This window comes from Glycine max, chromosome 10, assembly GCF_000004515.6.
Source record: "Glycine max cultivar Williams 82 chromosome 10, Glycine_max_v4.0, whole genome shotgun sequence".
Classification (NCBI taxonomy): Eukaryota; Viridiplantae; Streptophyta; class Magnoliopsida; order Fabales; family Fabaceae; genus Glycine; species Glycine max.
This window is the reverse complement of record NC_038246.2, coordinates 34,932,791-34,957,704: the sequence shown is the minus strand read 5'-3', so window position 1 is coordinate 34,957,704 and position 24,914 is coordinate 34,932,791. Positions and strand designations below refer to the sequence as shown.

General features: G+C 36.5%; 1 protein-coding gene across 4 annotated transcripts; it reads right to left on the bottom strand.

Moving 5' to 3' along the window:
- Nucleotides 1–3,092: 3,092 nt before the first annotated feature.
- On the bottom strand, nucleotides 3,093–16,680 carry LOC100792826 (WD repeat-containing protein 55). 4 transcript variants are annotated; one of them, XM_003535926.5, is made up of 16 exons: nucleotides 16,493–16,680; nucleotides 16,198–16,304; nucleotides 15,768–15,800; nucleotides 15,546–15,610; nucleotides 15,334–15,421; nucleotides 15,154–15,226; nucleotides 14,471–14,577; nucleotides 7,564–7,606; nucleotides 7,412–7,468; nucleotides 7,193–7,269; nucleotides 6,995–7,043; nucleotides 6,855–6,901; nucleotides 6,665–6,738; nucleotides 6,316–6,371; nucleotides 3,512–3,635; nucleotides 3,093–3,379 (listed from the first exon to the last, which is right to left on the bottom strand). In XM_003535926.5, exons 2-16 carry the CDS (start codon nucleotides 16,290–16,292, stop codon nucleotides 3,309–3,311), a joined length of 1,059 nt encoding a protein of 352 aa, XP_003535974.1. In that variant the 5' UTR covers nucleotides 16,293–16,304; nucleotides 16,493–16,680; the 3' UTR covers nucleotides 3,093–3,308. The 4 variants fall into 4 exon arrangements, with proteins under 4 accessions (XP_003535974.1, XP_006589057.1, XP_006589058.1 ...); XM_006588994.4 differs by having other exon boundaries at nucleotides 16,555–16,679; XM_006588995.4 differs by having other exon boundaries at nucleotides 16,198–16,299; nucleotides 16,493–16,642.
- Nucleotides 16,681–24,914: the final 8,234 nt, after the last annotated feature.

Below are 24,914 nucleotides of genomic sequence, written 5' to 3'. Positions count from 1 at the left end.
TGACTCCTTGTAAACGATCTTCTGATTCTTCCTTAACAAATTAAAAACCATAAACTAAAACCACAACTCACAGAAAAGAGTTGCCACTTACCATAACAATTAATAAATATGCAGATCAACAAGCCATCAACAAAACAATAGGCTCAACATCATATTGACTAACTTGAACCAGCATCCTCAACTTCCCTGAACAAAGTACAGAACATGCTTCTTACATTCAGAACCAAAATCTTAGTCAAACCACACATCATAGACAATTCCTGAAACCTGACATATTTGTATACCACTACCCACAGTGCACCATAGAATGAATTTGAGAACCTCATTAGACATATCTAACAGCACTTCAGTACAAAACAATCACATATCGTAAGAAAAAACCAGGCTTTTTGCGAAATGAGAACAGAACCCACAATATGCATTCCCTTTCATAAGCCAGAACCAATACATGTTTGTACATTAGTGATACCAACTAAGGCCTACATCCTCGACGAAAACAAAGTGACAGATTTTGAAATATTTTATAAAAACACTTTTATTCTAGAGAGTAGTCACGACATAAACAGTTTAAACGAATCTGAAATTGGAAAATCAAATAAACAGCACAAAAATATATTTAATAAGAAACGACAATAAAATGGTCGTTGTAGTAGTATTTCATAGCATTCACTTAAAAGTTGTCAACACATTTAAACACAACATATATACACATAGTCTTCCAATAACATTCACATCTAATTAAAATAACACAAACCTAACTATATATAAAGATTTATAAGTCTAAGTCAACATTGTACTAGTTTAATTCCACACATATGAGTGTGTTTGGTTTAACTTTAGATTAATGAGACACATTCTCATCCACGCTCTCATACACATTTTGTGAGAAGTTGAAGTTCAAAACTTTTATTCAACGACCGCGTTTAGGATTCTCTCAACGGAAAACCAAACACGCACGCACGTTATACAAACAAAATCACCACCAAGGAGAGCGACAAGCCAAGAACACAATGCGCCGAATTGCTTAGTTCACAGTGCTTGCGTGAGCCAGAAGCGATTATGGCGACCGGGGAGTCACCGAGCCTGACCGGTTTCCAGTTTACCATCAACTGGGAATCGTCAATTTCCAAATTTGCCCCTCCCTGCAAACGGTCCCGTGTGTACCAGACCCTGTACTTCCCCTTCTTGTACTTCACCGCCGTGGCAAAATCAACTCGCCAAAATGACAGCACGGTGGTGAGTTTACCAGTGGTGGCTGAAGCGAGGAAGGACCCGTGCTTGAGGCCCTCCCTCCAGCGGCCCTGGTAGAAGCCCTCGAGGGTGGCATTGCCGAGTGGACGCGTGGAGTTGGGGCCCACAAACGCCTCAAAGGAGAGGTTGACGTTGTCGTATTGGACTCCCCAGCCCATGTTGCGGTTCACCAGCTTGAGGGTAAAGAAGCAGTGTTGTTGAGTGGGGAATGAAGCGACTTGTTGAGGGCAGGAACGTAAATGTAGTCAATGTATAACCTCGGTTGTTTCACTAGGAGAGTCGGCCACAGAGACGTAATCACGACGACTATGGTTATTATAAAGATGCAACAGCAGCACGCGACGGAGGAACTAGACGCCGCCATCTACGTATGGTGGCCGGAATATGCGAGAGACGACGCAAAAAGACGCTCACAGTCACGGTGGTTCTTGAGATTAAAGGAAAGAGGTATGTATCAGAAATGTTGTTATTAGGGTTGCTTATTATGGAGCTGTGTGTTTAAATGAGTTCAGAATCAATCAGACTCTCAAAATGGCAAAAGAAATTGATAAAGGAAAGAGGCATCAAGCAGCATGCGATGGAAGAGGGAAGTAAAAGAGCCGTGAAAATGAGAGATATGGTGATTTTCGTCATTTCGACCAGCTAGGTTTTAATGTTACACCACCTACAATAAATGCTAGAATCTGTTTTCAATTAATGCAACGTACTATCATTTCATTGGTTAACAACACATTTTCAAAGGAACACTTTATGATTAGTTAAACTACAAAGGTTGGAAAATCAATTTAATCCGTTAATATATTTACTTAAAGTAATTAATTCCCCTAGCTAATTGAAAACCGTAGATTTTTTTTTTTTTTCATTTAATCGTGTTTAACTTCACCCTGAGTTTCCAACCAAGACATTCATAATAATACATTGCTACGCCTCCAAGTTCCATGATGGAGGCATGTTATGGTAAGGCCTAGACATGCTGCACCTTGAGAATATCTCTTGTGACCATCTCCCAGTTTCACCCTGAACTACGTAGTCTTAGACACTGGTTGTAAGTTTTAAGGAGTTCACCAATTCTTGGTAGATAAAGCTTTGAATGGGTCGATTGAAAGTATACTCACTATTCTTACTAATGACTTTTTTTTTTCTAAGACTAGCTATTGTCAACTTGTCATTAATACTATTTCCTCTATCTAAGTCACTCCTATCCTGAGGCTTCTGATGAAAATTATGATAATAACTCCTTGTTGGATAACAAGTCAAGGTCAACTACAGTAATTACTTGCTTTCTCGGTCCATGAAATTTTTCTATTCTAGATTAGACCTTTTTACGAGTAAACCTTCAGCAGAACTTCTTGAGAATCCAACCCAGCCTCCCCAATTCTGCTCTTTATTTGCTTTCACTAGTCTTGCTCTAATGCATCTTAGCTTTCCAAATACAAAATATGTTCTGATTGAAACATGTGTATCTATCCACCTTTTAGCCCATCCAACTTGTATTGTAATATATATAATCTTAGTTGTAGGATTAATTGCTCATTAGAATGATAATTAATGTTTTTTATATGTGCGTGTTTATAGTTTTATTTCAAACCTTACTACTTATACTGTATATAGCAGGAAATGTTGCCAATACCAATACAATCTCTTTGGTTACGGGTTATTGGAGTTCCATTACAGTTGATCACAGCCACCCTGCTTAAATTACAATCTACAACTAGTTATCCCATAGGATAACCCACTCTAAGGCAACTCAACAAATATTACGTTTAAAGGACTTTGAAATTGGAACTTCAATTAAACAACACAAATATATAATAGGAAACCACAATAAAATGGTCACGGTATTTCATAATTTAACATAATGAATTACTTCATATATTGAAGAAAAAAATTTGCATCCTTGTACCAATATAACGCACAAAAAAGCCATCATCTGGACACGGTTCAATGTATATATCAATTTTTGGAAGGGGCGCCTTCAACTTAATATTGATTAGAAAATCACGCAAGTGTTCTAATTGGGTGATCAACACATTTGAGCAGAGATGCATTCAAACCTCCTACAAATCTGCAAAGAAGTTGTTCGAACCACCTAGGGCGTTCCCATTATTTGCATTCTTTCTCTTGTTCCCTGAAATGTTGTCAACACATTTAAGCACAACATATGATGCACACATAGCCTTCCAATAACCATACCATGTCTATACTCTCATTTGTGATGGGCATTCTATAACATTCACATCTATCACAAATCATATCTCACCTTTATTAATCTTTGAAGGATCATCATCTAGATCCATCTCATCATCGTCACTGTCAACAGCTCCTCCAGCTTCATTTCTTTGTGTGTTTCCTGAGCCTTGTAGAATATTATCCAAGTCCCATAGCTGCATGAAAAGAAAATGTTGGATGTTCAGACAACTAATTTGTTAGTATAAAAAATATATAGACATACTTGCATAGGAAGACACACGCAACCAATGGTTCACATTTTTAACAGTGACCCACCCTTCATTATTAATCAAGACACCTCAGATTGACAGACCATATGTTAAGCTAAATCATTGCAAACTCACCTAACCAGTATGGTAAAGTATAAAAGCTCTAGAGACCATACTAACTGATTTAACTTCTATATTTACGTATCATAAACTGTAACCTACGCAATCCCATCGTACTTATAAAAATATTTAACATATGGCATGCAACCATCATCATAAGCACATAATTTTGAGCCGTACAACTAGACCAACACTCAAGCTTCATTGCATATCATCATTCGTCATTTGTCCCCTTCATGGTAGTCAAAATCGAGATTTTACTCGAGATCGGGAAGGGAAGTATGGATTGTAAATCAGGGGATCGTAAGATCCTACAAAATTTAAGAAATTCATATATATGCACATATAATCATATATATGTGCATACATAAAGTAACATAAATCAGAATGACACTTGAAAGACATAATTAAAAATCAATTCAACATCATAAGCAAAAAAAAGTACCGAAGAGATGAAAGAGAGTGCAGAAGGAAATGAGAATGAGTGCTGAAACTGAAAAAGAAAAGAGGGAATTGGGGAGAGTCATGTTGAGTGAAAGTGAAAGAGAACCATAGTTGTCAATACCGGCACAGCGGGGCGGAGCGGCCGACCCCAAAAGTGGGATAGCGGGATAGCGGATAGCAGGATGACCGCTATTCTAATGTTTTTTTTATATATGTTAAATAATTAATAATATATATGTTCGAAAACAAAAATATAAATATATATATATATACATAAGTTTTTAATATTATAAAATTGATATTATTATATTTATTTAATATTATTTCTATATTATTTAATTATTAACATTATTATTATATATTAATATTGTTTGGCTACAATTTAACTAGATATGTTAAACTTTAAAACAAATATATATATATATATATATATAAGTTTTTAATATTATAAAATTATGATATTATTATATTTATTTAATATTATTTCTATATTATTTAATTATTAACATTATTATTATTTTTTAATATTGTTTGCCTCTACGTAAGCCAACCCTAGTGGTATATATGTTTTTTTTTCTGAATCCCCTAATGGTATATTAAAACTGCGCCGCAACACAGAGCCCTCTCTCTCTCTCTCGCCCTCCCTCCCTCCCTCCCTCCCTCTCTCTCTCTCTCTCTGGGAAGAACAAAGCAACACAGAACAGAACCACCAGTGCTTCGAAGTAGCGACGCGAAAAACAGCTCCGCAACCCGCACCGCTCCACCACGCTCCGCCGCGATAGCGGCCGCGACCCGAAACCACGCCTCTACACACGTGTCCGTCGCGGATGGGTGCCGCTCCGCCCCGCCGCTATAGCGGCCACTACAGCCACTATTGACAACTATGAAGAGAACATAGGAGTATGATAGGTAGGAAAGGATCATGGAAGGGAAGAATGAGGGAACAAGTGATTTTTGTGGATGTAATGAGGGAAAGAGAATTATTGAATTAGTGAGGCGGTAAAAGGGGGCGGTTAGTGGGTGAGTGTAATTTTCATTTTAGGGTTTTTAGGGCATTGTAAATTTTCAATTTTGGGGAAAAGGGGGCATGGTTAAGGGGAAAGGGGGCACAGTTATTTTTACAACAGAGAGAAGCAGAAAAAGTTTGGGCTAGGGTTTTTTGGACCATGGATTATTATACCGGGTCGCAAACCAGGCTGGCAGAAAAGACAAACACCAAATCAAAGAAGAGTGTCACGCCTATTGATCATCAATCTTCAATGGCGATCTTCGACAATACAGCAAAAATGCAATTTTCAGCACTCACAAACTTGGAGATGGGAAAGAAGATCGTGAACTCATATGATCTTACGAGACAGATTGCGATTTTGACTACCATGGTCCCCTTCTTGGTGGCAAATATCCATCCCAATTAAGCAATTCAAGCACTCCAGTGGAAAATATTTACTTAAAATTCTAACCACTTAGAATACCCTTTATATTAAAAGGGTTAAATTATATAGTCTCTATATCTGACACTGGTTTTTGTTTTAATTCCTACATAAAAACAAAGTCTACATTTTGGTCCCTACATGAAAAACTGTTTACAAAATAGTGCTAAACATTTACCGAAGTTATAGCAGTATTAGAATTTTTTTTTTTCATATAGGGACCAAAACAAAAATGATATGTTAGGTGTAGGGACCAAAATGTATTTTTTTTATGTACAATGAAGTGTAAAATTCATTCATGTAGGGACTAAACCGGAAAAATGATGTCAGCAATAGGGACCAAATCTAATGCCGTTATAACTTTGACAAACAATAAGAATCAATTTATAAACATTTTTTTGACGTAGGAACTACAATGTAGGGTTTTTCATAAAGGGACTGAAACGAAATAGTAAGGGGTAAGGACCAAATTTTTAATTTGACCTATTTAAGGCCTATAGTTCTTGATAACAAAGTTATGACCCCGATATGATGATCAGATGGGGGTTTACATTTACAATCATGATAGTAAGCATCTAATATAAATGTGCCAAAAATCAGGGTAAACAATTCCTATAACATTTGAAAAGTACCTTTAACATTTGATCATGGGCAATGCTTCCAAGGAACTTTTTATCATGGGAGAATGCTACAAGACCAAGAAACCAAAGTGAAGCTTACTAGAAGCTAGGAATAAGAAAAAGACGTCAAAACAAACAATAATGCATCCTAGTGCTCGAGCACACAATAATGAGGCTGAAAACTGGAAAAAAAGATCACACTCAGATGAATCCCAAAATCATCTCACTAAGACAACAACTACAAAAATCATGCTAAGAGACAGGAAAACTACAGGAGAAAATTGGGGCATGAAACAGTAGAGTCCACATGCAGACTGAACCGGTCAACATTAAATGCTAAGAGGAAGAGACTGTATGTTACCAAGACACTCAACAGGATACTCTGAGTGTTCTGCAATTGGCTGGATGACTCTGTTAGGTAATATCCCAACCAGGCTGAACATTAAAAAAGAACACATTAATATAAATGAAACAGAACAAAACAAAAGAAATAAAGATTCAAATGTGATTCAAACAAGAGGAAAAATGCTCTCAAACATAGAAAGACTCACTTGATTATCCCATTCTCTGATCCAGTAATAATCCTATCTTCATCAAGCTAAGATTAAAAAACCAACGTTTAATACAAGTCCTAAGATTGGTAAGAAAAGCCTACTGAAGCTGAAATAATCATGTTATGTTATTGATTCACCTTCAACATAGCATCAATAGAGTTAGAAGAGAGATCAGTAAATCGATCGCTGGAATTGAAGCAAATTAGTTAGAACATCAGTTGAATAGGTAAATAAGAAATACAAGAGAATGAGAACATCATTAATGTCTCCCAAACTCTCCTCCAGAAACAAAATAATTTCTATCATGTAAGTCTGATATGTTCCACATTATATACCTACAATCCTTGAAGCATCCCCATGAATACAATAGAATGACTCCAGTTTGTGATCCGCATACAACTTTCCTACCATTCTGGTCAACCAGCCAAAAATACGTAGGCATCAGCCATGTCATCATTTTAGGTTTCAATTAAGTTCTTTTTGTTATAGCTCTTTTACATAGAATTTTTTTATAAAAAAAAATCCTGCAAAGTCATCAGCTTGGACCATGATACCTTCATTAAAACCACAGACAATAGCTCATCTTCAGAAAATTCAGACTGAGCTTGCACCTGTCAATAAATCAGGAAAAGATGAGTTAAAATCAAATGCAATGAATAACGTTTATGTTTTAAAAGGAACCAAAAAACACAGATATACAGCTTACTTTATTTCTTCGAAGATTGCAAACAGACAGTGTCCCATCTCCACTTAACAAAAGAAAATTTAAGGGGAAAAAAGAATTTAGACTATATTGATATGCAGGGAAAGTAGAATTTGAAAAACAAATTGTTATAATATTCATCAAACATATTCCAAGGAAATTCAATTATTAACAACAAATTAGAAAATAATTTTTCATAATCAATGAAAACAACACTGTTAAAATGTGAAAAACAGTTTTAAGTAACTGTCACTGGTTTTTTTTTTTTGAACTGCAAAGATAATATATATATTGATCAAATAATAGTACCAGGGGTACTACATGATAAGAAGGAGATTATGTCTCCAGGAACATGAAATCAAAAATACAGAACACAAATGCCCTACAAGCAACCCCCATAACCCTTAACCCAGCAGACCACAAACTAAATAAAGGCCATAGGCATGGCTGAGGACCATTGATGAAAAGGGACATTGAAGTCCTTTTCCCACCCCCTCAGCCAGGACCAAGTGAGGAAGTTAGTGTTATCCACCAACTTAGAAATGTGGAAAGCCTGATTATGAAAGATCACATCATTTCGGAGCTTCCATATGGACCTTGTAGCTGCTATCCACCAAATTTTCCTTCTTGTATTCGAAGCCTTCGAACCTGCTATGGAAGAGTGCTGAAGGAAATGATCCATGGGCCTGCAGTGAAGAGCTCTATCCTCCTTAACCCAGGTGTTAAATTCCCACCACAAAGGCAGAACTTTTTGACAAGTGGAAAACAAATGGGAAGCAGATTCAGAATTGCTTTGACAGAAGGGGCTTAAGTCATTGACAAGATCAACATGTCTCCTAGATAGGTTCTCCTTAGTAGGAAGCCTATCCCAAAGCAATCTCCACGCGAAGGTTAAGGCTCTAGGAGGAATTTTAGTATCCCACAGCTGGCAGAAACCAAGCTGTTGATCTTCAGAAGACTGCTCAGCTTTAATGCAAAGATAAGCAGATTTAGAAGAGAATATCCCATTAGAAGCAGCTCCCCACACCCAACTATCCTTTGACAAAACATTTAAATTGATGACAGCAGTCTGGTCAATAAAATCTGAGGCTATCCCCATTTCATTGTCAAACAGATTACGCCTCCAAGAGAATTTCCATTCCCACCCCGATTCACAGAAAGATCCCATCTCTGTTTTTGCAAGGAAATACGATATAGTTCTGGATATTTCTCTTTAAGAGCTATCCCCCCATCCATCCAATAGTCCTCCCAGAACAGAATTTGATCACCTCTTCCCAGCCTCCAAATAAACTACTTAGAAACCTCAGCCATACACCCATGCTGGTTAATGGATCTCAAGTCAGACCACCAATGAGAGAAGTTAGGCTTTGGTGGCCCCCCTTCCAAGCCTCTCCAGCCTCTGTATTTAGAATTCAGAATATGGCTCCATAGCTGATCACTTTGCTGGAACATCAACCATTTCCATTTAATTAAAAGAGCATTGTTGAGGGCCTTGATATCTTTAATACCCAAACCTCCCCTTTCTCTAGATGAACATACATGACTCCAAGTTATCCAAGCAATCTTCTTTCCTTCAGAATAGTCACCCCAAAGAAAATGTCTTTGAATAGCATTTAATCTATTAATCACTGCTGAGGGAGCCCTGTAAAAAGACAAGTAAAACAAGGGTAATGCTGTTAAAACAGCATTGATAAGGGTGATTCTTCCAGCCATAGAGATGCTCCTTTGGTTCCACTTGTTCAACCTAGCCTCAAACTTTCTAATGATAGGCTCCCACACCATCTTTCTTCTCGGATTAATGCCTATAGGCAACCCTAGGTAGCAAAAGGGGAATTGAAGCATGGCACAATTAAGGTAATCAGCAGCAGAACAACACCATTCTTCAGATTGGCCAATTGCTCCAAAGTGGCTCTTGGCAAAGTTAATTCTCAAGCCTGAAACCATCTCATAGCTTCTAAGAATGGCCTTCACAGCTTTGACATTATCCATAGAAGCTTCTCCAAAAAAGATAGTATCATCAGCAAATTGGAGGATGTTCACTGGGATCTTATGCTTCCCCACCAAGAAGCTTTGAAAGCAGTTTTTGATTGAAGCTTCCCTCATCATTCCTGTCAAGCCTTCAGCCACCAAGACAAACAATAAAGGGGCCAAAGGGTCTCCTTGTCTCAAGCCTCTTTGAGGCTTAAATTCAGAGGTAGGGCTTCCATTCACAAGAATAGATATAGAGGCTGATGTGAGGCACCCCTTAATCCAACCAATCCATCTATCATGGAACCCCATTCTTCCCATCATATAAAACAGAAATTGCCAAGACACTGAGTCGTAAGCTTTTTCAAAGTCCACTTTGAACACCATGCAAGGCCTCTTAGACCTCCTAGCCTCCTCAACCACCTCATTGGCAATTAAAACACCATGGAGCAGCTGTCTACCCTTCACAAAGGCTGTTTGCCTTTCATCAATGAGGTGGTTCATGACCTTGCTGAGCCTGTTAGCCAGAAGTTTAGCAATGATTTTGTAGACACATCCAATGAGGGAGATGGGCCTGAAATCATTGAAGGATTGAGGGTCCTTAATCTTAGGGATAAGAGCAATGAAAGAGGAATTGAGACCCTTGGGGAAAGAAGCATTCACATGGAATTCTGCTATAAATCTTAGGAATTCAGGCTTCAATTCCTTCCAAAAGTGCTTAATAAATATGAAATTAAAACCATCTGGCCCTGGGCTTTTGTCATTGCCACAGGCCCACACAGCACACCTTATCTCTTCCTCTTTAAAAGGTTCAATCATAATTTCTCTCTGAGTAGAAGTCAGACTTTTAAATGAAACCCCATCCAGGTTAGGTCTGCTCAAGTGAGGCTCATTGAACCTGTTCTGAAAATGATGAAGGATTTCAGCCTTTATAATGTTAGGATTTTCCACCCAGGTGTCACCAATCTGCATCCCCCTCAAAGCATTTCTCCTCCTCCTCAAATTAATAACTGTACGAAAATAGGATGTGTTGCTGTCCCCCTCTTTGATCCATCTGCATCTTGATTTCTGCCTCACAATAGACTCCTGCATAGTAGCTTTTTCCCAAAGGTCAGCTTGGGTTTTCTTGAGCTCCTTGACTTGTTGTTTAGAAGGTTGAGCTGGCATAGAATTCTCCAAGTCATTTAGTTTCTGTTGAAGCTGTTTGACTTTGCTGCACAGGTCTCCTATGTTGTCTTTACTCCAAATTTTCAGCCTCTGTTTAAGATGCTGAAGCTTGCATTTTAAAGCATAACACCCCACCCCATAGGCTGATAATCTAACCAACAATCCCTCACTACCTTCTGAAATTGCTTGTTCATTAACCATCCATCATAAACCTTAAAAGGTTTAGGGCCCCAATCAATACATTTAGAGTGCATGATAATAGGACAGTGGTCAGAGTAATTCCTCTCAAGGTTAAATTGGGAGCTGTCAGGCCATTTGGACAACCAGCCATCAGAAACACACACTCTGTTCAGTTTGCTTTTGCAGGAACCATTAGGCCTAACCCAAGTAAAGGGTTTACCCACACAAGGAATATCATCAACCTCCATTGCAGTAAGCCAATCATTGAATTCAGATATTAGGCCATTATCCGAATTGCTGCGGTTGCTTCCCAATCTTTCAGAGGGATTCCTAACACAATTGAAATCCCCTACCAGACACCAACATTCGTCCTGAATTTGAGATTTCCTTCTACTCAAGCTCTGCCACAGTTGTCTTTTACCTTCAATATCACAAGGAGCATAGATATTGACCACAACCACTCTCTGCATCTCAGCCAACCAAGTCCCACCCAACATAATAAATCCCTTTTCAGAGATTCTGAGATCAACCTGGAAGTTGTTATTATCCCAAATACACAGCAGCCCCCCAACAGTATTCTCAGCAGGTTGCCATTCCCATGCAACATCTGGATGGCCCCATAAAACCTAACAATCTGCCTTAGAAAGAGAATCCCTTTTTGTTTCTTGCAAGCACAGAACATCCACTTTATGCTTCCCAACCAGTTTCCTGATAGAGGCCCATTTAATGCCTCTACCCAGCCCTCTAATATTGTAGGAGAGAATATTCATCTATGAATTTTCCTCTCTCCCAACTCCATAGCTTCATTTCTGTCCCTGGCCTCCATATCTGCAAAACTTTGAATAAAATCAGAGTGACATTTGTCTACTTCCAAGCCCATATGTGTCCCCAAGTCCCATAATTGTTGGGCCTCTTCCAACACCTGATTGTTGCAAACAATTTTGCTTTTTAATTTCCCTTCTGCTTCCAATTGCTTGTGGGTTTTACTTTGATTCTGAATATCAGTTGTGATGGGCATGTCTTTGACTCCTAGCCCTTGAGGTTCTTCTGCCACGGGTTCAAGCTGGGGGGCTTTGGAGTGAGAAACTCTATGTCTTTTGTAGACTTTGGAGTATTTTTCAGGCTTGTCATTAGGGGTTTGGGCTACAGAAGTGTGGCCATCCTTATTACTCCATTTTTCCACAATGGGCCCGAGCTATCACTTGGCCCAATACTGATTGGGTCTGTAGGGGGTACAAGTGTGTGTGGGGTTCCATTAGCAGTGTGTCTTCCACGTATACCCCATAAGGGGGTTGATCTCCAAATGCTTTTACTCCACTGTTCAAATTTTTGCCTTTAGAACGATTCCCCTTCTTTCGAGAGTCAGCTTGAGACCTGTGCTCAATTGGCTCTTTAGGTAAGGCAATCCCTGCTTTCGTTTCTGCTTCTCTGATTCCAGGGTCAACGTTTGCCGTAAAAGGGCCCTGGGTTCCCTCCTTTCTAGTCTCTGTCTCATCTCTGTGATCTTCATCAGAATGGGTTTTACCCAGCAGTCTGTGTTCATCGCAGTGACCATTGGATTTGCCTTCTACCTGGTGGTTTCGAGGGGATTCCGGGTTCGAGGATGGCAGCTCCAGCGAGTACGAGGAAGAACCGTCGATGTCATCGTCGTCATCTCCGGCGATACCTTCGTCCTCCGGCGTGACCTCATCTAACCAGACGTCGGACAGAGAGCTGCTCTTCTGGTTCACCACGTCGCCAATCCCTGTCTCCTCCACGAACCAGACCTGGTAGTCAAGCTCGCCGGCGCGAACGGTGATCTCCTTCGATATCGACAGCGGGAGAGGAGTTCGGACCAGTAGACGGGCTCGGTCCAGTCTGCGTCGGTCCTCGGTATCGTCATCTAGTTCGATAACGTCGCCGATGAAGGAAGCGGCTTTCCTGAAGTGGTCCACGCCCCACACCTCTATCGGGAATCCCCATACTTGCAGCCAAACGACCCTATTATGTGGCCTACATCCCGACCTCCACCTCTCCAGAGAATAGAACAATGAACTTCCATTGTTCTTCTCCGTTTGGATGATGTGATGTGCCTTTTCCTCTGACAACCCCATAAGGAGGATCATATCATCAACGAGGAACTTAGTACAGATATTATATCCTAAGTCCCATGCTACTCGATCCTGTATACTCTCCACCGCCATAACCTTCTTCAACTTCCCTACCCAACCATCCTTACACCAGTAGCCCTTGTCTTTGATAGGTGTGATCGAAATGGTGTGTGTTGCCGCCTCACCTCTCATGTTGACACCTGGAGCAGCTCCCTTGGTCGTGGCTTCAGCGTATGTTCTCCGAGGTGGTGTAATGGTTTCTACTCGAGGTTTCTATAACTCCTCATTTGACTTCCCCCCGAGGTTACCTTTCTGTTTCGGCTGTTGAGTCCTTGTTGTTCTTGCAAACCGAGGCAAGTTGACAAACAGCTTATAATCATTAATGAATATGTTATCCAGCTTCACCTCCAAATCTCTTTCGTCTGAGACTCCCTTAAACCGCACAAATCCATACCTTCTACCCTCCTTATTACAGCGTTTGGCGATGAAGACTTCACGCACCTCACCCCAACGTTTGAAATGTTTCCAGAGCAGCTCTTCATTTGCTTCTTCAGGGAAATGGGTGAAGTAATAAGAACTAATATCCCCCTTATTCCTCCAGTTGAAGTGATGATGAGTTGAGTTATCCCGTGCCTCGCGAATGGGCGTTTGTCTCTCCTCTACTGGTGCCTTCTTGTTTTCCTTCGCTACCTTTCTTCTGACCACCATAGACCATTCCCCTTCGTCGTCACGTAGACTATTCCCACCAACCTCATTGTAGTGTTTACAAACCTCGGTTTTGACATTTTGTTCCAAACTCCTCCATGTCCTTGGATGACCTGTTAAGGTTCTGTCACTCCCCCTCGTTTTTTCAGTGTCACTCCATCTCCCTCTCCTTCTCACTCTCCCTCTCTCCCTGTCCCTCTCTCTCTCTCTCTATCCCTCTCTCTCATCTCTACTAAATCCTCTGAGTAATCATAACTAGTAACTGTCACTCTGTCACTGGTAAGCACTAGGGTTGTTATTCAAGGATATAAAAAGGGTGGGGGGGGAGGGGGGGAGATTAAAGCCCAGGTTTGGACATGCTAATACTAATTGCAGAACAGTTCAAATATGAAATAAGCATATTTATTCATAAAATCCAACCCGCATATGTGAAGGAACGGACATAAATTCCCTAATAAAATTTCTACAGCATGTTACTATTAGCCACAACAAGTTACTATCATTAAACATAAATCAATACAGAAATAACTTGCAGGCAAAAAAATGCTATAAGAATTTCAAATATGAAATATATGATTATCTTGTACTTATGGTATCTTAATTAAATGCAAGTATGAATTTGTAAGAGAACACACAGATCGTGCTTTTTATAATTACAAATCAATTATAAATTGATATGGCATCCCTCTCCACAAAAAAGTTATAAAAAAAAATCTTTATAATCACTACCTAGTGATAACTATGTAATTCTTTTCTATCCATTGGAATTTTGGGGCAGGTGAAGTTAGAGAATTAGCTACCTTGTAGCCAACAGTTTCATTGCATCAGAAACGAAAGTCATGTCTGAAATGTAATCTTCATGAGCATTAAAAGAATTGCAACAAGAACGCTCTCTGGTATCCCATACCTACAAGAAGAAAGAGCTAAATAAAAAGCATTGAGAAAGCACTATCACCTGGCCTTCCCATAACTCTAAAGCATCAATATTGCAACCATCTTCAGAAAAGTAATGGTGGGTGGCTGTAAGTATAATAATGACAAAAAGATGACATAAAAGTAAAAATGTATGACGAAAAGGAAGAAAAAAAATAAAAGAAGGATAAACGAAACAATATTCAAATAGGGAATGGTTCTCATTGGAAAAGGGATTATAGATGAATTGATTGCAATAACTGTTATTGTGTTCCAGATATACGTGAGATGAGAATGAGAAAGTGACCGTTTGACACGATATTTTCTGAGCTTGCTAGGAGTATAGCACTTTCAAATGAGTCATGTCGGAATGACTAATTAAGCTTTCATTAATTTATAGGCTGGGCAAAGATTGTGAAATTTTAAAACAAATGAGCAACCTATTATGACCATCCACTATCATAAAAATCACTAAATATCTATGTCACAATTTATCAATGCAGATCCTAACATAATCTGGAATTCAGAGCAAATACAAATGCTAATAATTTGAACTTTAAAAAAAAGTTACCTTTATACAACCTTCATCATCTCCTGAGGCAACAGTTGACTCAGTCAAGTTTATCAATCTATTTACTGCAGCCCTGCATTACAACAAAAAACACAAACAAATTCTAAAGCAATGAGGATACTTGTGATTCTTCTGTAACCCAGATTATGGCAAAGCTGTAACTGCGGCAAATCCACTCACTCATGAGCATCATCAAGACGAGCAATTGTAGATCCAGTTTCCACATCCGTAGCAAGTATCGAGCAATCAGGAGAACCTGTCAAGATCGCTAAAACACAAACATAGCAATAAACATTTAAGTTCAAACTCATCCAAATGAAACCATAAACATTTTAAGTTCAAACTCATCTAAATGAAACTATAAACATAATATACAAAATAAAGTGCTTTACCACGTCCACCATTGATGAATCGAGCAGCCCTGCAGGACTCAGTGTGAGCATGAACTTCCAACATCCTGAAACAAAAACCAAAACAATAATTGCAACACAGGATTACAAATTAGCAGCAAATACCAATCAACAACCAACACTCAGCAAACAAAGTAAAGTCAACATTCATGTGAGTTTCACGTATCCAACAATTTCACAAACAAAAAGGTTCAGAATATATACCTCACAGGGGTGCTATCAGGAGTATAACGGTATCTGCAGCGCACACAATTCAGTATAATCATTACCTTAAATACAAAAAGGTACAAATAATAATAACAACTAAATAAAACATAAAATGTATTTTAGGTCCCACAATTTTCAATCAAAATTGGACTCTAGTCCCTATAAACTTTAAAAATAATGATTTTGGTGAATGTATTTTCAACAATTGGTGAATTTCATCCGTCTTTATTTATGGAACATAGGATACTAGAGAGAGGGGCAAAGTTAACAGAGTTCACAATTATCTTAAAAAGCATTAGGACCAAAATCATTGTCTTTAAAGTATAGGGACTAAAACCAATTTGACCAAAAATTGAGGGACCAAAAACACATTTTACCCTAAAAATAAAATCCGTGCGAGCTGTGGTTCCAATCCAAAGCAACATACAGGTGAAGGTCACCGGTAATTAGACCGGCAGCAACGAGATTATCCGAGGGATGAAAATCAATGTCAAATGCGAGTTTCCCCAAACTTATCTCCATTCTTCACCTGTTCTGCAATGCAAAGCATATATATATTTATATATATATATAAGGGGAAAAAGGTATGAAGCAAGCTGGGAAGATAGAATCTCTGAAACTTTAAAAATTATCTTAAAAGAAATTCGTTCCTTCTTCTTTCAAAACACTCACAAAAAGAATTGAAAGAAGAAGAAGATGAAACAGAACACGTGCGTGACTACCTAAGCCAAGACTATGCTTTGATGTTTCAGAGAATTTTCTTGATTCTAATTTAGAGTGATACCGTCAACTACGGGAAGCTGTAATCGCTTGTCTTGAATGGGCTGAGAGTGCAAAAACCCTAAACCCTAAACGCGGTGCAGACGTAGCATTGGCAAATTGGATCAACCCGTAAAAATAAAGCCCCCGTGGGTTGACCCATCTTTGAGAAAATGGTTTAATAATTTGTTTGATTTGGTGGTAAAAAAATCATGAGGAATACAAAATTGCAGTGAAATCATCACAATAGCAACATTTTTTTACTTTTAAAATAGATTTAAATATATTTTTATTTTTAATAAATATTTAATTTGTGTAGTTATTTCCTAATAAAATTTTATTTTGCATTAAAAATCTAATAAAATAATATTTTTACTTTGATATTTTATTTTAATCTCTGACAAATTAAACAATTTTATATTTATTCTCTAATAAATTAGAAAATCTATTTTTTCTCCTTAATAATTTTTTTTGCCTTTGATCTCTAATATTTAAAAAAAATTGTTTGCTATTAACTAATGTAGTGATAAGCTAACAAGATATCACATCATCTATTAAGTGATTACATGTAAGCTAAACTAATATAATATAATGTCATTACTTAACAGACAACAAAGATATAAAATAAAACTTTTTTAGATTTTATCTAAGCTAAACATTTGTAAGTAGAATTTATTTTGAGTTTTACCTATCCAAATAATAGTAGGTACAAATCTTTAAATTCTACCTCTGACAAACAATTAAAGATATAAATATTTTTTTTCTTTTACCTAAAATAATTTAGATTTGTAGGCAAAAGTTTCTGTAAATATATGTCATTTGTCTTATAGTGTTTGTTGTATTGTAATTGTGATATATGTGATATTTTTCTTATGTGAGTCGAGGGTTAGTAAATGATTTCGGAGAAAATGATTTTAAAGATGATAAAGTTAGTATATTAGTTAATAATTGAATTCGGAGATTGTGTTTATATACAAATATATTCTTAAATTTATTCTTATATTATGATGATTGTGACAGTGATAATCTCTAACATCATAGGTGAGGTGTATCTTTTTCTTGGAAGTATCATGCATGTGGGAGCATAATGACTTGAAAACAAGATTCATTTTTATTTTATTTTTCCTTCCTTTTGATCTATATTTTGTTTAGTGTTAACCAGCTTGAATGTTCTTGATGATATTTACCTTTATGAAAGTTATATATTTATAAATTGATATATATATATATAGACAAATTCGTGTGGAGCACATATATAAATTCTAGTCAGCCTGTATGCTAGGTTTGGATAAGATGGCATCCCAACTATGTCGGTATCTCAAATCTTTTATTTACTCTAATTATTATTATTAGATAGTTTGTATAAAAGGTTTTAAATATTAATTAATTTGTGCATTTTTATCATTACTGCATGATCTAATGCATAAAACTTGAATGCTTGAAGTATATTGCTTCTGAATAAAAATTGCTCAGATCCCTAGCTCAGAAAATCACTACTAGAAAAATATGATATGACAACGCACATTCTACGTCAGTGCTGAAGAACCCGTCGTAGTTGTCAACACGGTGGCAATTACGTAATTATATAAGTTTTTTATGTGGCGCGTTTGTTGTACAACGACGTTTGTCTATAACCCCGTCGTTGTAGTTTTTATGGAAGTCATCAAAGACGGTGCTTGTAGGTACACCGTCCTAGAAATAAACATACAAAGCCGGTGTCACTAAACACCATCGTAAATTTTGTACTTTATATAGTCTCGCGGTAAACATCTAGCGCCCCCGCTATTGCCTGAACTAGTTACCCTCCAAAAACCTAGCGCCCCCGCTATTGTCTGAACTACTTCATCCCGCCGTGAACTCCGTCCCGCTACCACCCAGATGTTTTGTTTCTCATCGTGAAGTACTTGAAGCCGAAGTGGACCTGCTGCTCCCACCATCAGTATCGCCACGTAGCCGAAGTCGTGCCTTTTTTAGTGGCGTTGCCACCTTTCTAGTGTTCCTGAAGGTAAGGATGTCGAATTTTTTGAGTTTTGTTTTGGTAATGGTGCAATATGTTATAGTATTTAAGGTTTTTGAGTTGTTCTTTGGTAATGCTTGAATATGTGATTATCGACTTGTTCACTTGCCCTGACAATGTCATCGTTCAATATGCAAAAAGGATTTGAACCAAAATAAGTGAAAATCATGCCCTTTTGTGTTTAATTGTTAGTATTTGAATTTTTTGTGGTTGTACCTTTACATAAACCAAAAACCCTCTTTCCCAATTGGTATCCCATTTGATTTCCAAACATGCTCTAAGACGCTGATATTGACAAAGTGATTTCCGAACATGCTGCAATCCCTTTCCACTCATTGTTCATGTTACTGTAGTAGTGTTGTTCACACTTATCATGGGGAAACTCTGCTCGGGAAAAATGTATTGTTATAACCATCCTTTGAAAAAAATAAATTATGTGAAACAAGTTACTATAGTATACATCTATCAACTGCAGACTGCTATTTGGAACTAAGTACAAAAAGGTCACTCATAGAAACTAAGTACACAAAGGTGCGTATCTTTTGAGTCTGAAATACAGTTTTGCATCTGTTTCTATTGGTTCCAGGCTGTTATTATATGGGCTCTCTTCAAACTTTTTCGTATTGTCATATTTCTTACCTGTGTTTAGTTCAAATTGTCAAGTCATAGAAATAATGTTATTTTGTTCTTGAACGACTACATAATATTAAAATTATGGTATGCAATTCCTAATAATAAAACCAATCTTCATATATTTTTAATTTTAAATAGATATTGTATTTTTATGATAGATGTGTCAACATAGATCCAGAATTCTGGATGTTGATTCTGTCATTGTTAACTGTGGCTTGTTAGCTATTGGAAATTTGGTTTTGTACTCATGTTATTAGATTCCAATAAGATTGTCTTAGTGAATGATAACTTTAATCTAGACCACAAAACTATTGGAAATTTCGAATAGGGAAAGAAAGCCATATAGAATGGGCAACGACATCTTATAGTGTGAGAACTGGAGCCAATAGCTCTTGAATCTCCTTCTTTCATCTTTTCGCAAAATAATAGACCCACAACATATCCAAATAATATCTCATAGGCCCCTCTCTCAAGTTCCTAACACATGACTTTGCATCTCTTTTAGGGCTCTGAAACTAACTGTTCCCCACAAAGAGAAGGACTATAGAAAAGAAAATGCATTAGAAACTTGAGGAGGGCACTATAAACCATAGATGCTAGTCAACTGGAAAACGAAGGGAGAATAAAATCACCCATTTCTCTATCCCTCTTAAATAGGTTGTGCAAATTAACCAGTAAGATCCCTATATTCCATAAGAACATAAAAAAGGTATCATGTAACTTAAGTCTTTCTTTTATAAATAAAGATTAATGATGTCATGGACTAAAGATGTTGGCAAAAAATGTTAAAGAGAGCTTATTTTACAGATATTATAGTTTTCTAGTCTACCCTTTGCTAGGTATTTTAAGGGTAAGATCCTCCTCAAAAATCATTGCAAATATATATGTTTCTTAAAACAATAAATAAAATGTCAAAAACACAAAATGAGGAAGTTGAAATATCAAGAATCCTTTAAAACTTGAACATCACAAAGTGGAACTAGAGATAACTAGAAACATTAGATTGAAAGGTTGTGACTTATAAAACATGTCAAATTATCTTCTTCTCATTACTAGTTTGAATTTTTGCTTCTTCACCATTAATATTTAGTACCTGTCCATCAATCCAAACTAGTCCTGGATCTCCAACCCAAACATGAGAACCAACAACAATATTTTCTGGAATCCCATGTATCATTTGAAATCAAAAAGCATTAAGAAAGTTCTTGATTACAACATATTTAAAACATTAAACAATCACGTTTCTATTTGTTGACAAGGAAACTATGTAAAGCCAAGAAAAAATATACAAAATTCCAAGATGATTGATCAATTATTTGCTGAAGCAATCTGTATATCATTCCATTTATTTGACTTGAAATAACCTTCCAGTGTTTTATCAGTATCAATCAACATATGAAGATAAATTCCCAACTGAGTAAAAGAGGGTCAATTTGCTGTGTCTGAACTCTGAAGTGGCTTTCGTAAGGAAAATGTGATAGCAGAAACAAGACTATCTAATAAGTCTATTTTATTGTTTATGCTATAGTCCTTTGATGTGTGCAGACATATTTGAGCATTGAGTAAAGTTAGTGCAAAATTTTTATTCTCATATCTAATAAGTTTCAAACACCATATTAAAAAGAAAATGTGTTGAAGTAAGAGCCAAGGAAACTGAAAAAACAAAGAAAATGTGGAAGTGCTTATTTATTGAGGTCATCTCATTTTTTTATTTGCTTTATAACCCTTTAATTTTCATTTGTTTATCTAATGAATGTTTGAATAGATTAAGAGAACTTTTTTATAACCACATATATGCTATAGTGATCATAATTCCTTACTACACATCATGTAGAACTTTTTTATAGTATACCTTTGTTTTTACCAACTTAAAAAGGAATTTAGATTACAGAAGTCAAGATGAGTACAACTTATATCACAACTATATAATTGACTTTCAGAATATGGAAGATTGGTTTCTTAATGTTCAACCATGTCAAATACCTTCAATCTGTGTTGTAAATTGTTTAATCTTTTTTGCAATTAATATTCGTAGGCTGGGTGCTAGGTATACATTGAGGAACAAATAAAACTTCATCTAGTTTATGTATCGATAAAAATAACTCAGGATACCTCTTGATCACAATGCCAATATAAGGAACTGTAACTATTAGACAAGAGTGGTTATTTAAAACCCTAGTCCCACCTCTCACTCTCCCCCCAAAAATCATAAGATTAACTACAATATATGAATTTTAACCAAACAGGGAATTAAATCTGTAACTTACAAAATAAATTTAGAATCTCTATTGAGTTTTAATGTAAGAACAACTTAGTTCCAAAATAAAATCCGATCTAAAGTTGATCTCCTAAATTTTTCATTAAATAAATAAAAGTCATTGCCCGAGAATATTGCAAGCAGATAATGTCTTTAAAAGAGTCAGTTTCATAAATCATAGAAAAATGTTGTGGAAAATTAACCAACCAAGGTTGTCAAACTCGAGAATCTACGTAAACTCGTGTAGCTTTTGTAAACTCGACTTATAAACTCAACCCAATGAGTTAATAATATTAAAAATTCTTTTAATGACATATATGCTCTCAAGGCAACAATAATTTGACATTTCAACTCCACAATAAAGCAAAGTAGCAAACCACAATAATAGTGTTATAGTACATACTTTAGCAAGTATAATTTACCTCAAATATGTGGGTAGAAAGGTGCTCTGACATTGTTTTTGAAGATGAGTTTAGCAGAGACTGTTGCCAAAGAACCTGGTTTTCAGTTTCCATATCTAAGAATTTCTCTTCAAGCCTATTAATATCAATCAAAATAAAAAATGGTCATGCTGGTTCAGAATCCTATAATTAGACACTAGATGATTGCTGTTCAAAGACTGGAAACAGTAATAGTTCAAATGATATGAATTAAACAAGTATAAGATACCAAAGAAGCTTTGATCACAAACAAAACCTTTGCATAGTAGTCTTCAACTGGATTATTTTTGATTCAGCATCCAAAGTCTGCTTCTGTAACATCCCAATTTTCGTAAACTAGATTAAAAAAGATTGTTATTTATAAATAAATAGAGTTTTAAAAAAAATGATGAGATTTTATAAATAAATAAATAAGGAGATATAATTATTAATTAAAATAATGATTTGAGAGAAAATAAAAAGGGTATTTTATTTATTTGTTTGATAGAGGATAAAATAAAGTTTGTTTTTATAAAATAATAAATAAATAAATAAATAAATAGAGTAAATAATAGGTTGTAAATACCCCTAGCTATAAATAGCAACATGCTAGGTCAGTTTTCAGACTGACTCCTCAGTTTCCTTTGCTTCACAATTTCGTTTCTTCTCTCTTCTCCCAAAATCCTCTCTTTTTCCCGCAGGCCACCTAACCTATCTCAGAAAAATGATGATCTCAGACTCGTTCACCGTTGGATCGTCGTTAAATTTGAGCACTATGTTCGCAGCCCAATTCCGAGCATTCTCACCGTTGGGAATTTTGATATCATGTTTGAGATGAGAGAAATACCTTTCGCACTGTAGCATTTTCCTTTCCCGCAGAAACTCAAAATGGTCTCAGTAAAATTACTATCCCGGTTTCGTTAACCGTTGGATTTTCATGAAATTAGGATATGTTGTTCGAAATTCAATTTCGCACACTTTAACCGTTGGGATTTGCGAGATAATATTCGTATAGGGAGAAAAAGGAATCGCATGAAGACAGTACAAGTGGAGGCTTCAATCTCTTCTCCATCTCTCTGACGTTTGGGAATTCTATCGGAGCAGTCGGGAGAATAACTGGAGGAATCTCAGGGAACCGCTAGAGATGCTGCTATCGCTGGCTGAAGACACGTGAGTCCGCTTAGAGGTAAGGGATGAGTTATTCACAATTGGGAATTAGTGAGAACATGTGTAGGGATCCTTAGAGATATCAATTGGAATGAGTTTTGGGGTGTTTTTGCAATTTTTATTTTATCCTTTTAATTATTACAGTGAATTATATATGTTTGATGAATCAGTTGATGTCCCAATGAGAAATTGCTATGAAATTGATGTGTTCTTGTGTTGAGTGTGAACTCCTGAGAAAAATTAAGCTCTTTTTATTAACGTAAATTATATTTTAAATAATATTATTCAATGACTTATTTTATACAAATTATTATCTTGTTCTAATTTTTCTACGACGATGATCAAAATGTTATGTGTATATAATTATTGTAATACTAGAATAATAAATTAAAGAAAATTGTAAGGTTAATGTCTAGTGGTAATTTCTTTTGATGTAATATTAAATTAATTGTTATAGAAATCCTTTGATTGAAAACAATGTTGTTTAATTTACTATATACATATACATATATATGTTTTGTATCATGCAAATATTATTATTGTGTGATGTGTATGAGTTATAAGGTGTAATAAGTTATTATAATGGTATTATAATATTATAGTGAAGATTGAGTAGTACAAAGTTGAATGTGTCAATTTGCGAGATACATGTAAAAATGAGATGATTGATGTGATATTATGAGATGTTAAATTGTGGGCATGATATTTGATTGTGAATAAGTGTGTGTGTTTGACACTTGATGTGACAATAATTATATTGTGAGCTATGAATTATACAATAACCCGACCAGTGTTATCTTGAGAAAAATGTTGATGCGCAGTGTTTAAGAGAAAATGTAGGTTTTCTATTCAGGAACCAGTGTTAAATTGTAGCACAATGTGTTAAACGTGTTTGACACACGAGTGTGAGGTCGGGGGTATTGTATAATTCATGAGCAGTGCTTATAAATGAAATATGTGATTGTGGATTGTATTATGAGATGTGAAATTATGAATGAGTTTTGGTTGTAAATAAGTGTGTGATTAATTCTTGATGTGACATTATTAGTGTTGTAAGCTGTGAATTGTACAATAACCCGACCAGTGTTATCTTGAGAAAAGTGTAAATGCGCAGTGTTAAAGAGAAAGCGTAGGTTTCCTATTTAGGAACCAGTGTTAAAGAGAAAGTGTAGGTTTCCTATTTAGGAACCAGTGTTAAATTGTAACGCAATATGTTGTACGTGTTTAAAACACGAGTGTGAGGTCGTGGGTATTGTATAATTCACGAGCAGTGTTTGTGTGCTAAAATGATTTTAGGGGTTGGACCTGAATCAGGAGGGAGAGGCCCTGACGAACTCTTCGGAGTGTAGGCCTTGGGGGTCACCGGGTTTGAGTGCTCCTTTAAGCCTATGTTGATCCCATATGGTTGGAGCATTCTTGCAAAACATCGTGACCCTGACTGGTCTCCCTATGATCTTACTTAGTGAGAGTGACCTGACAAACCAATTGTGTGGTGTGTCTTGTTATGTACTCCTAAGCGCCCCAGGGTGGTTTTTCACTGACATGGTACCACATTGCATATAGGCTTGAGTCTTAGCATAATTGTCTCATGCGCTTGCTAATTGTTTATTATGAAATTGAGGTGTTATTATGTCTTGATCAGAGCGTGTGATTCTTGTGTAATGTGATTGATGATTGAAAAGTGTGATTGATGGATGAAAAGTGAACTTTGAATGACAAAGTGGTGGAATTACATGAATTACGTGTAAGTAAGTTTTATTTGGTTTATATGTATATCTAGTTGTCTTGTTTCTCTATTAGTTAGGAATGGGATAACTCACTCTCGATTTGCTGTTTGTGTTTGGATCCTGTGATGATCTTGAACTTTGTGTTCGGGGGAGCAGATGAATAGG

What these genes read in the sequence shown, in the direction of transcription:
- LOC100792826 (XM_003535926.5), bottom strand. Translation starts at nt 16,292, where the DNA reads ATGGAGATAAGTTTGGGGAAACTCGCATTTGACATTGATTTTCATCCC. An exon ending in GGATGCTTCAAGGATTGTAG is followed by an intron (nt 7,044 to 7,192) that starts GTATATAATGTG and finishes CTTCAATTCCAG; the next exon opens with CGATCGATTTACTGATCTCT. An exon ending in TCCTTCAAAGATTAATAAAG is followed by an intron (nt 3,380 to 3,511) that starts GTGAGATATGAT and finishes ACAACATTTCAG; the next exon opens with GGAACAAGAGAAAGAATGCA.